Genomic DNA, 13,359 nt, shown 5'->3' with positions numbered 1-13,359 from the left:
CAGCAGATGGCAGTAAAGTGCTTGGGGAAAGGACGCCTTTTTCTGACTCACACAAAGTCACAGCGGGCTGACAAAGAAGATTAACAAAAACAAAACAAAAACTAAGGTCCTCACGTCTGAAAAGAAAAAAATTATGTTAGAAGGAGGGTGGAGGTGAAGGTGGGAAATGAGAGTTCTGCAACATAAAGTAAATAATCAAATTCATTGTAAACCTTTAAAAATTATATGTGGTAAATTCTATTTTAATGAAATAATCCATTTCAGGTTTAAGAGAAGTTTTAAAAATCTTTATTCAATTCCAATGTCGTTACTCTGGAAAAAACTACTAGACAGACAGATATCATAAATTGAAAATCCCTATGTACAAAATCCACTGTAATTGCCAATAAAAAGTTTAAAATAAGCTGTCAAGATGGATTTTTACAAGAGCAGCAGCATTCATACAGCAAAGACCCTACCCCCTCATATCAAATGATTAGGTATACAGAAAATTACTACACCTTGAGAAAAGATACCAACTGAATGGATGAAATATTATCACTGAAGATTAATCACATTACAAGGCATGATTAATTTTAAGAAATCTGAGATTTAAAGAAAGCATTAAAGTTTCTTCACTATTTCTGTCACGTGTCCACAGAAAAGGAAAATATAGGTGAAATTAAACAAGCAGACAAAGGATAAAATTGGGAATACAGAGTGATATGTCAGGAAAATTATTTTAAGTGAGACTGGGTATTCAATTTTCTTATTGCTGTAACCTCTATCACCTTTTTTTAATATCAAAGCAAAATTATACAAATGATTATGTAATATAAAAATGCAAGGAGTTTTCTTTGGATCAGTTTACACTTTGAGTCAATAATATATGCAACGTGTGCGATGAAACGGAATTCCTTTCATATCTTCCCTGTGATCACGGGCATAGTCCCATAAGTAATAATCCAGAAGAATGGAATTGATCTCTCCACTAGTTTTTTCACCCTTTTTTTCAATAAGCTCCAGAAGACAATCCCGGATCAGCTCAATACACCAAAGTGAGCAGCCTCTGATTTCCACCTCTTGCCTATTCCCATATGAGAGCATTTCTCCTGCAAGGGAGAAAAAACAGAGCAAGAAGCATGAAGAGTCAATGATATAAAACCTACTCAGAACTTTACTGTAGAACAAAACACAGTATTTAAATAGTACTCATTTTATTTATTTATTTATTTTTAAATTCAGGTCCTCAGTTGCACCAGACACTTTTTATTTTATTATATCTTTTGGTGAGGAAGATTGGCCCTGAGCTAACAACTGTGCCAATCTTCCTCTAGTCTTGTACGTGGGTCACTGCCACAGCACGGCTTGATGAGTGGTGGTTTATGCCCAGGATCCAAACCTGTGAACCCCGGACTGCAAAAGTGGGGTGCACCAAACTTAACCACTATGCCACAGGGCCAGCTTCCTAAATAGTACTCATTTTAAAACTGTAAACCTCAGACTTTATTTTCAGTAATTTAAACCATTTCTAAACTCAGACATTAATTCAAAACTGCAAGTTAAGTTCCACCAGGACAGGGACCATGTCTGGCTTGTTTGTCTCAGTGTCCCTAGGACCTAGCATAGCGCCTTGCACATACTAGCTCCCCAATAAATATTTGCTAAATGAATATGGAGTAACCATAAATTGTAAAATATGACAGCAAGATTATTAAATCATTGAAAAGAAAAGATTTAAAATTGGGTTTGATGCCAGGAAAAAAAATATTATTGCAAAATTTGGAGGACTCCTAGGGAGCCAAATAAATAGCACCTCCCTTCCCCACTTGAGAACTGAACGCTGTCTTGGGGATACCCTAGATGCATCAAAGAGAACCTGGGAAATCAAAGTTGTTAACTTGAGCAAGGAAAACCATGATCGTTCTCTAGATTCAGGATCCTTTAGTCAGCTCTGCTTGAATATGGAGCTGAGAGCTCCCACAGGACCCGCAGTCTATTCAGTGCCCATCTCCAGGGCATATCTGATCCTGCAGGGTGGGCACTGCTGTGCTTTGCCATGGAGACTGGAGTTGGGCTCATCAACTCAACTGCCTATAAGGATCAGGCAGAAAGAGTAAGTGAATGCAGCAGCTAGTTGCAAACTGTGGTGAGCTGGAGAGTATGGACTGCCCTATCTAAAGGTAGACCCAGTGTTCTCATATATCTCTATTTTTACAAGAGAAGTCAGAAAGTTTGATTTTTCATGTGAAACCTAATTTTCAAGTGTTGACAACTAATTAAAAATTGCTTAAAGCACTGTTCAGTCCAAACAAAACACATCTGCAGGCTATATTTGGCCTCTGGCCACCAATCTGAACCCTTGCATAGAGCTTTACAGTACCCAACCAGCACTGTGATCCACTGAGACGTAGGGAAAATGCCCAGTCCCACTGGGTTCCACTCTGTCATCTGAGATCTTAAGTAGTGTTACTTGTGTCCCCTCCCTCCATGTCTCCCTAGGGCTTAGGCACTGGTCACTGGGGCAGGGGGAAGAACAGACACAAGCTGTGCCCTCCATTACCTTACTCTGCCCCAGGTGCTAGCATACAAATCCATCCCTTCCTCTTCAGTTTTCTTGTTAACCAATTCCTCCAAACTTGACTATCAACTTGTCAGAACTGCCAAATGAACCATGACAGTGACCTTGGAGGCAGATACCACATCCAACTAGAGTCATTAGATGGGACCACTGCCCCAGATGACAGCCTGACTGCAACCTTGAGCCAAAGGCACCCAGTTACGCAGCACCCAGATTCCTGACCCACAGAAACTGTGAGATAATAAATGTCTGTTGTTTTAAGTCACTAACTTTCAGCATAATTTGTTACAGAGCAATAAATAACTGTAGTGCTGAACTGTGTCCCCCAAAAAGATACATTCAAGTCCTAACTTCTGGTTCCTGTGAATGTGGCCTTATTTGTAAATAGGGTCTTTGCAGATATAATTAAGTTAAGATGAGGTCATACTGGATTAGGGTGGCCGTTAAATGCCATGACTGGTATCCTCTTAAGAAAAGAAGAGGATACAAAGAGACAGAGAGTCACACAGGGAAGGTGGCCATGGTTGGTGTGATGTGGCTACAAGCCTAGGAATGCCAAGGATTGCTGGGAGCCACTCGAAGCTAGAAAGAGGCAAGGAAGGATTCTTCCCAGAGCCTTCAGAGGGAGCATGGCCCTGCTAACACCTTGATTTCAGACTTCTGAAAGCTGTGAGTGAATAAATTTCTGTGGTTTTAAGCCATCCAATTTGTGGTAATTTATCTCAGCCTTAGGAAGCTAATAAAGTAACTAATACACCAATTTATAGTATGGGATAGGACATGGACTTTGTAATTTTATTTATTTATTTATTTATTTATTTATTTTTTCCCCCAAAGCCCCAGTAGATAGTTGTATGTCATAGTTGCACATCCTTCTAGTTGCTGTATGTGGGACGTGTCCTCAGCATGGCCGGAGAAGCGGTGCGTCGGTGCGTGCCCGGGATCCGAACCCGGGCCGCCAGCAGCGGAGCACGCACACTTAACCGCTAAGCCATGGGCCTGCCCAGGACATGGACTTTGAAACAGAAAAAGAATGAAACCATTTGAGAGGACTGACAAACACAGGTTAGAGTCAAGGAAGGTAATATGGCCAATGTGTGAGGCCTGAAAGTCGGCCCTAGAATCACAGTGAAGAATCTAAATGTAGCCAAACTACATTGTTAGTCTTTATAACTGGCCAAAAAATATGCCTTAGGTAAAGACATGGGTTAAAGATAAAATGGACAGAAGTCTGGGTAGGCTTTCCAAGAGCTGTCCTGGAGATTCCAGAAGAGGGGAGAGGAAAAGGAATGTAAGTGCAGCACATCCTCAGGTCTGGAAGAAGAGTCACTGGAGGCCAGTTAAGGAAGGTTCTACCTCATCTAGTTAAGCCACTTGGTTCTAGATTTCACTTAAGATAGTTTTTAAAAATCAGTGTACTATACTTGTGTGTGCACTCCTTTACATTTATAGTTTCTGCCTCTCCTCTAGTTTGCTAGTAAAGTACATTTTGGGAAAAAAAAAATCCACCTTTGCTTAAATAAACTAAGGGGCAAAGGAATTTGTTCACCCTACGTCAAACCAGCTAAGGATCGCAGAGTATCCTTTTAGAAGCTGGACATTACGGAGGCAGTAACGGCTGCAGCTGGACATCTGGAAAAGAGCCTCTGTAGCTGAAACAGCATAAGAAAATTCAGACAACTCGGTTCAACTATGCTGGACGATCCCTTCTCACTAGGGTTTTTCTCACAGTAGCACAGACAGTTGGGTGCTATAAAAATTCAAGAGAAGAAGATGGATAAATCATGAAGAGTCGGGAAAAGCTATATGGAAGAGGTAGCATTTGAGCTAAGGCTTTGTGGATGTGTAGGATTTGACATAAAAAAAGAAAATTTGGGTGAGGGAAACCAGGCAAGAGAGTGTTCAGAGATAGGAATGAGTGGCGTATACAACGGCAAAAAAAAGATCAGCTGAGTATGGCTGTATGTAAAAGCCCTGACTGCTAGATGTTGTCCCTTTTAAAGGTATCCAACAATTAATAACCCAGGACATGAGCATTACGACATAAAATAGCTTGTTATTTTTCAAATAAGGAAACAGAGGGACAAAATGGATTGCCCAAGGCAGCATAAAAACCTGGTAGAAGCAACCATAGGAATAATGGTACCTTTATATTCTGTGTTATTGTTATTTTAGGTGATTGAAATCTGTTTCACAAGAGAAAATTATTCGGTCATAAAAACTACTTTCTTTTAAATATGAAGAAAAAAGCAGCTGAAAATACTGCACCCAAAAGAGATTAACATGAAAATTATACAATATAATTATTTTTCTTAAACAAAGAAATATTTAAAAAACAAAAAGCTAATTTTCACACAAACACAATTATCTATACTCATATATTATAATAAGGCTCCCACTCTGGAGACTCAACAGTCAAATCCATTAATGGTAAATAAATAAGCCTGGAACAGTGAGTGACTTGTGCAAGATAACCCAGTGGCAGACCTTGGAGCCTCCTGACTTGAAATCCAGTACATATTACCCACCTCTCAGCCCACTTTATATTTCACAGTGTAGTGCTCTCTTCAGCTTAATTAACACTCTTCAATACTACATCTGATGAACTGTCTTAGTGTTGCACACCTTCATGTAACATAAATTTAGGTTTCATTTTATTATGAGGCTCTGAAATTATAATGTCCAAATAGCGCAATTTCCCACAATATCCACACTCCACAGTGTAAACAACAAAAATCAATTTTCTCTATATTTTAATTGCCCTTGCATTTTTCTTTACAGGTGCTTTTAACAGTAAACAGTGCTTTTTTTAAGGAAAGGAGCTTTTGTGAAAGAAATTAGACAGAGATTCAACAAGTCATAGTATAACAAGGAATGTCTTAATAAAGCTGGCAAACCTTTGAAAAGCTTCTCCAGTAGCTCATCCGAGTATTTCAGGGCTCCCAGGTGAACAAGAACCTGAGGTAATCTGTAGTCAGCAAACATGGTGATACTGGAGATGTCCTTAAAGCAGCCGTCTCCTTTTCCCTCTAACACACTCCATGTATCTGCCACAAGGATTTGGGCCCGTTTGTAAAAAGAAATTCTTTTCCCCTGATGAATGAAGAGAATATAAATGTTATCTGGGTATCTGAAAGCTTTAAGCATGCTATTAAAAAAAGGGCACACATTGAAAACATTTTTCAAGGAGAATAATCTTACTCTGTTGGTAAGAATTTATAGACCTTTTACAGAAAAAAAAGGGGGGCTAATAAATATTAAATTATCTCTATCACTCCAAGTTTACGTCCTATGTTTTTCAAGGTGCATACAACACAATTTATGTAATCACGGTACTATTTCGTGTTCTTTTTCAATGGCATTACTTCACATACATATTTCTGTGTCACTGTCATCCTCCTGCTTATTATTTTTAATGGCTAGATAGTATTTCTTTAGAAAGTTTCTTAAATTAAAAAGATATATATAGGGCCAGCCCCATGGCTTAGTGGTTAAGTGTGCGCGCTCTGCTGCTGGCGGCCCGGGTTCGGATCCCGGGCGCACACCGACGCACCGCTTCTCCGGCCATGCTGAGGCCGCATCCCACATACAGCAACTAGAAGGATGTGTGGCTATGACATACAACTATCTACTGGGGCTTTGGGGGGAAAAAATAAATAAATAAAATCTTTAAAAACAAAACAAAACAAACAAAAAAGATATATATATATGTTTTTCTGATTGCAACATAATTCATGTTAACTGTACAAAACACAGAAGAGTATAAAGAGGAAACTAATCATCCTTAAACTCACCTCTGATGAGAATCACAACATTCATTTAACTGTTTCCTTTCAGATAATATGATTAACTTATTTCAGAGATAAAGACACAACTGATACACAGCCAGAATTTATCCAGTCTACCATTTTTGGAAATGGTCCAAGTCAATATGTAAGCCCATATAATAAAATAAACTACCAATTGTATTTATACGTGGAAGAAATAAATTTAACCAAGCATTATAAGATAGTGGGTTATAATTTAACTCAAAAATTCTCTGTAAAATTACAAATGCAGATCAGCACAGCCTATGGAAAAACACAAACAGATAATTACAATCTATTCCTAGTCCTAATACCAAATGGTAATAACCTCAAGTCATCTTTTATAACTGCTTATCTGCTAAATGGGAATAATCAATATTACTAGTTCTCAAAATATATCTTGACCGCCTCAGAGAAGGTTTTAATAAGTAAATGACATAAATAATTAAATTAAAAATGAAATGAGGGCCAGCCCTGTGGCTTGGTGGTTAAGTGCGCACGCTGCGATGCTGGCGGCCCGGGTTCGGATCCCGGGTGCGCATTGAGGCACCACTTCTCTGTCCATCCTGGGGCCGAGTCCCACATACAGCAACTAGAAGGGTGTGCAGCTATGACATACAACTATCTACTGGGGCTTTGGGGGGCAAAAAATAAAATAAATAAAATCTTTAAAAAAAAAAAAAAAATGAAATGAAATTCTTCAAGGAAAGGTTCCACACAAAAATTCCTTAAGATCATATTATAGACTCCTTTATTTACTAAAAAAAAACTCCAATAATACTCTGCGCAAATGAGAAATAAACTAATATTGCTTAACTTTAAGGTATACCCTATTGCAATCAACCTAGACCTCCTGTTAATAAGTAAATTAAATTTTCTAGGGCCACCAAGAAATTCAGTACCTTGTTTTCCAGGGCAAATATATATGCTCATTTTTTGACACAGTATAAAGTTCGTAAATTAAATTGAGTGCTGGGGGCACAAATCACCATTAAGAAGTATCCTTACATAATTTGGGAATAACCTATATTCCTAAACCTATCAAAACATGACAACCTGGCAATTTTTCCTCTATATAAACTGAACTTCTATATAGTAACTAGGTTTCCAATACAAGTCTATTTTATTAAACAGCAAGCATAAAACTTAATTTACAAAATAAAACTGTGTATCAAACAATTATTACATCACAATGTTTACTATAATAGACAGAAGATATTGTCTCCTATTTCTAACAAGATTCATAGAGTAAACGGAAAAATCTAGAAACGGGACTTAAATAACAAAAATGCTAGCATCTAACAAAACACAAATTGTTACACTGTTTCCATGGTAGCCAACAAGTATATCAGAAAGATTAGATTCTAATACCCTTAAAACTTAAAAAAAACAATAAGATTCAAGTGAAAAATCCAAAAATAAATTCAAATTACCTATAAAACATTTTCTTAAGCTGATATGGTTTTAGTAATCAAATGATTTCAGTAATCAAATGATTTTAGTAATCAAATTCTGTTTCTAAAATATTAACTGATATCACTGAAAATACCAGTAAATCCCAAAATAACAATGTCCTATATGTTCCATAATATTGCTTTGTGAGTAAAACATTTTCAAAATAGTACCTTTAAAAAATAATTATCAATGAAAAAACTCTATGACCATGAGTTGATTTTCTTCAACAAATTTATCATGAACAAATTAGAAAGGGCAAGAATTACAAATGCTTAAGAGTAACATAACAATTAAAATATCAAAAAAGCTCCTGTGGGGCCAGCCCAGCTGCGTAGTGGTTAAATTCATGCGCTCTGCTTCTCGGCCTGAGGTTCACAGGTTCGGATCACGGGTGTGGACCTAAGCACCGCTCATCAAGCCATGCTGTGGTGGCATCCCACATACAAAGTAGAGGAAGATGGGCACAGATGTTAGCTCAGGGCTAATCTTCCTCAGCAAAAAGAGGGGGATTGGAAGGGATGTTAGCCAGGGCCAATCTTCCTCAAAAAAAAAAAAAAAAAACCCTAAAAAAAAAAAAAGCTCCTGTTTTCCATGTATATTTATCAGTATGTCAGAGTAAAGATGACAGCCTAAGGAAGCTAATTTATTAATTAGGATTTTTACATAGTTACTGCATATTCTAAATCAGAGTCACTTGAAGAGGTTAAAAATATAGTTCCTCAGGGCTGGCCTGGTGGCAAAGTGGTTAAGTTCACATGCACTGCTTTGGTGGCCCAGGGTTCACAGGTTTGGATCCCAGGTGCAGACCTAGACATACTGCTCATCAAGCCATGCTGTGGTGGTGTCCCACATACAAAATAGAGCAAGCGTTTTTTTCTTTCTTTCTTTCTTTCTTTTTTGCAAGGAAGACTGTCCGTGAGCTAACATCTGTTGTCAATCTTCCTCTATGTGTGTAGGTCGGCGCCCAGGAACCAGGCCATGGGAAGCAGAGCACCCGGACTTAACCACTATGCCACCAGGCTGGCCCCCATAATATGTTAAATTTTAAAACAGTTTATACAGCAGGATCCTAATTCTCCCCTGCCCATAGGTATACACGTGTACACACAGAGAAAAAGACCAAACTGTGAACAGTCATTACCTCTTGGTAGAATAGCGACTGCTTCTCTGTACTTCCCAAATTCTATAATTAATACATTTTACTTTTGCAATTTGAAATTTTTAAAATATGGATAAAAAGATATATTTGATTTTAACACTTCCTGAATTTCTAAAGCAGTCCCAAAAGTTCTTTAGAAATCCTCCAGATTTGGAATTAATGGCACGAATGCTTTATTTGTGCATCTGTAAAATTAATATGCAAAGATACCCGTAAACTGACCAATCAAAGCATTAAGTGAACACCCACTACGTGCTCAGTGTTATGTTAGGAATCATAGGGGTTACAGAAATATAGTGCTTTAGAGTAACATCAATGATAATCTTATGGAAAAATAAATGAAAAAAATATAATACTCTTTTAAGAAAGTGTTAAAATTCTTAAGTATGATTGTTATTACATTTTGGGGATTTTTCCATAATAATGTATTTTAGAAATGAGTACAGTACTGATGGGAAATGGTTCAGGTACTAATTTTCATTTTAAAATGTATCAGCCTTAAAATTAATCTATATCCTGGTACAGTTTTTAAAAATTGAACTTTTAAGCAAAGCAAATCAAAAGCACTGTGCTGTAAATAAAATAGAAACTCAGCAAATGCTTACTCAATATTATTATCTAAAAAAAAATTCACTCCTTTCTTCCACAAAAACAAAAACTCAGGACAACTTGAAAGTAAATAAGCAGCATGGTGTCCTGAATTCATTTCATCCTCAAGTCATGTTTTTTTTTTTTTAAAGATTTTTATTTATTTATTTTTTCCCCCCAAAGCCCCAGTAGATAGTTGTATGTCATAGCTGCACATCCTTCTAGTTGCTGTATGTGGGACGCGGCCTCAGCATGGCCGGAGAAGCGGTGCGTCTGCGCACGCCCAGGATCCGAACCCAGGCTGCCAGCAGCAGAGCGCACGCACTTAACTGCTTAAGCCACGGGGCTGGCCCATCCTGAAGTCATCTTAAAGTTATTATCAACCCTTCTATTACAACCATGTCGATTCTGGAATACATGGATTCTTAGTCACATGAATGGCAGTTTGATTTCTTTTATACACTGTTTAATATATTTAGATGGCCTGAATGATGGTCCAAGACTCTTGATCCATAATTTCTTGAAAAACAAGACTGAAATGATATACTTTGAAGATACAGATAAACCTCCAAGTACTCTGCATTAGCAAAATGGTTAGTCAGAACAGAATGAAGTTCAACAGCAGCCTAGGGCCTCTTTTTTAGGAATTGCTCTGCCCCATCCACACTCCCCCTGCCCCCCACCCCCCACCCGCAGCCACACTTAATTGGTAATAATCTACGCCAGTTCACGCAGCCCTTGCCCAGTTTTACAACAGGAACCGAGAAAGAGCGTGTCCCTCTCTCTCTCCCTGGTGGCTGAAGCAGTAAGATGCAAAATTCACAGCCCTTTTCTACTTCATGGAGACAGTTGGTCTGCAAGTAAGAGAAAAAGGGAGCCAACAGAAGCGAAGAGGAGAGACTGAATCCTCATGGCACTGAGTTCCTGACCCTGGATGTTCCTCCTCCCAATACCCACCCGGAAATTCTTCTTTCTGCTTAAGTTTTTTCTAGTTTTGTGTCTGTCACTTGCAATTAAAAGACTCTTAACATTCATAATCAGACATCTCTCACTTTATAGTAGGATCGAAAAGCAAGCTATTTCCTGACTAAATAACCTAAGATAAACTAGTTAACCTTTCTTTTTAGACTTTGATTCCTGGTCAGCAAACGGAACAATAATGCTCCTTGTCCTTAGGCCCCATAGAGCTGTTCTGTGGACCAAATGAGAGTGTATGCACAAACACTCTGTAAATCTTAAAGAGCAATTTAAACAATATTACTGGTAATTTTAGTTGTTGAACTGGGATTACAAAAGTGTGGCTTTAAAACTTCAACTTGACATAAGTATTAACTTATTCAATAGATTTATACTGTGTGATTCCTCTGAAGTTGCTTTCAATTCTACGTCACAGTTAAAACACAGTGATAACGGATTCTAAAAGAAGTTTACAAAAACAAAATCCAGGTGTACACTGGGAGGGTATACAAAATGTTCACCATTTTAAGAGTATATCTACTTAAATTTTTTTTCTGTACCATACAGCAAATAATGCTGTTAAAGTACCCTGTGCATGAAAAAGAAAACACATAGACTATATATATATACATTGGAACTTTGCAAAAAATACTTTTAATTAGAGAGAATTCAGTATACATTCTGATTTTCATCCAATGAAGTAAATTTTTTGAAGTACTAAAAGGACCTCATTATCCCTAAATGACATCATGTTGAAGGTCCAGTGTTTTTTAGGTTTGAAACATTTTTAAAGGACACAGAAAAAAGGACAAAAGAATAAAGAAAATACACTGATTAGAAAACAGAAGAGGAGTACTGTCTTTGAAACACTGTTTAACAATTTTGTTACTGTTCCTCATCCATAAGGAATGAACTTCAGAATTTAAGTTTTTATTCTCAAAAGAGGTTCTGGAAGTAAAAGAGTTAACTACCAGAAGACAGTTAAGAATTCTAAAATCCCCAACAGAAGCAACTCACCTCAAAGTGAGTCACATCTCTGTAAGAAGGAAAGCTTTCAACTATCAGATTCATTAACTTCTGTGCACTTTTTTCACTTTTTCGAACACAATTAAGAAAAGAACCTTCAAACTTTTCAAGCAGAATTTTGCCAGTTTCATTGAGAATCCGATGCCTCTCTTCTATTAAAGGCATGGGAACGTCTGTGTCAGAACGGAGGACATGCCGAACCTGATCCAGGGTCACTGTGGCATAGTACGAAGCACTCGTTATTGGTACCCCTTAGGGAGAAAAGAAAATGCAGAGGGAAAATGTCACTCTTTTACATCCATCGGACCCTTGTATCTTGTAAGTACGATTAATAGGAAACCAAGTAAGTGTTACAGGAATGCACTAAAAGTGGATGAACAATAAAAAATCAGAAGCAGACCCCTTATTTTCTATTTGCTTGTCTGTACTTATTCATCCATTTCTAACAACTGTCATATTACATCAGATGTATTTTTACTGCGTAAAACGTGTTATAACAGCTGTCCCTTTGTTCAGGTGTCATCAAAGCGGCGTTCTTTAGAACACTGACTTTTATACTTAGCTGCGATAATGATAAATATTAGGACCATTTCCCATTGAATAAAGATTCATTGCCAGCCTTTTCTCTTACTTTTATTTTAAGTAGAAGGATTGGCAATGAAGAAGTTCAAGTTCCCCGTATTAACACTATTCCATCTCCCAGCCCGCTCCTCGGGACCCTCCCAGTAACCGAAACCTCAAAGGCTGTCTGTCCGACCCGGAGAACGCGCACCAACCTTCGTCGAGGGCTCTGTTGACCGCGGCGCACAGGGACCAGTACCCACTGTACGTGCTCCCCCTGTACCCCACCACACATTTGTGCTCGTCGTGCTCCGACCAGAAGGAGAAGTTGAGCGTGTCTATCACAAACACCCAGTTGACCGCGCCCTCGTCGGCCGCCCTGGGATTCAGCTCGTGAAGGGCCTTCCAGGCCTCCACGCACAGCGCCGGCCCCGAGGCCTTGGCGAGCAGTAGCTCGGCCACCCTCCGCACGCCTCCGCCATCAATGAACACATCCCGACTGTTTTCTGCAACGAATTTTGCGGACTCCCTGGGACTCAGGAGCCCGTCCATCCCGCCCCTCCCCTCTGGGACCGGGAACGACGCTTTTGCCCGCGGGCTGGCCAAACTCTCTTCCCTCAGCAGTCTGGGCAAGGGCCGGGGGTCCCTCCCTGCCCACCGTGGGATTGCTGCCCTAATAGGGCCCGCCTCCCGGAGGGGCTCTGAGAACCGAGAGCGCGGCCTGGCGCGAGGACCCCTCCCGCAGCGCCGCACGGCCGAGGATCGCCGGTGACCGCCGGGCCGCGCCCCAGGCCCAGGCTGCAAGCACTTCCGGGAAGGCGGCCCCGCCCACTCTCGCCCGGGCGCGCGCCGGGCACCCGTTTCCGGTTCCGAAGGTCCGGAAACCGCCTGGAAGGGTCAGGCGCGCGCTGCTGGAGTTGTCCAGTCTGAGACGTGCGGCTGGGCCGTCTTGTCTGTTCTCCCATCCTCTCTTCGGGCAGGTGGGCCTCTAGGTGGCCGCTGTGGCCCGGGTCGTGATGACTCCAGCCTGTGTACAGCCCGGAGGGCGAAGTCTGGGCTAGATGCCCTTGGCGAGGCCCCCGTCGGTGTCCCCGGGCCGCGACGAACATTATGGCCGCCGGTCTCGGTGCGAGGGTCCGAGCCACCCCCGACTGCCATACAGGGCGGCGGTCCCCCCACCTCCGTCCCCCAGGCAGGCTCCTTCTTTTTGCTCAATTCCTGGCCCCTTTGGAGGCCGAATGGAGTTA

At 40.1% G+C, this 13,359-nt stretch overlaps 1 protein-coding gene across 1 annotated transcript; it reads right to left on the bottom strand.

The window, feature by feature from the left end:
• Positions 1-265: 265 nt before the first annotated feature.
• On the bottom strand, positions 266-12,765 carry QNG1 (Q-nucleotide N-glycosylase 1). The gene is made up of 4 exons (XM_004440786.3): positions 12,328-12,765; positions 11,543-11,802; positions 5,458-5,653; positions 266-1,091 (listed from the first exon to the last, which is right to left on the bottom strand). Exons 1-4 carry the CDS (start codon positions 12,662-12,664, stop codon positions 859-861), a joined length of 1,026 nt encoding a protein of 341 aa, XP_004440843.1. The 5' UTR covers positions 12,665-12,765; the 3' UTR covers positions 266-858.
• Positions 12,766-13,359: the final 594 nt, after the last annotated feature.

Source organism: Ceratotherium simum, chromosome 20, assembly GCF_057802395.1.
Source record: "Ceratotherium simum simum isolate JZ-2026a chromosome 20, ASM5780239v1, whole genome shotgun sequence".
Taxonomy (NCBI): Eukaryota; Metazoa; Chordata; class Mammalia; order Perissodactyla; family Rhinocerotidae; genus Ceratotherium; species Ceratotherium simum.
This window is presented reverse-complemented; position numbering and strand designations above follow the sequence as displayed.

Bases quoted from the DNA above. Each gene is read 5' to 3' on its own strand.
- QNG1 (XM_004440786.3), bottom strand. From the start codon at position 12,664: ATGGACGGGCTCCTGAGTCCCAGGGAGTCCGCAAAATTCGTTGCAGAA. The intron at 11,803-12,327 runs GTTGGTGCGCGT...TTTCTCCCTAAG, and splicing joins CAACAGAGCCCTCGACGAAG to GGGTACCAATAACGAGTGCT. The intron at 1,092-5,457 runs GTTTGCCAGCTT...TCTCCCTTGCAG, and splicing joins ACTGGAGAAGCTTTTCAAAG to GAGAAATGCTCTCATATGGG.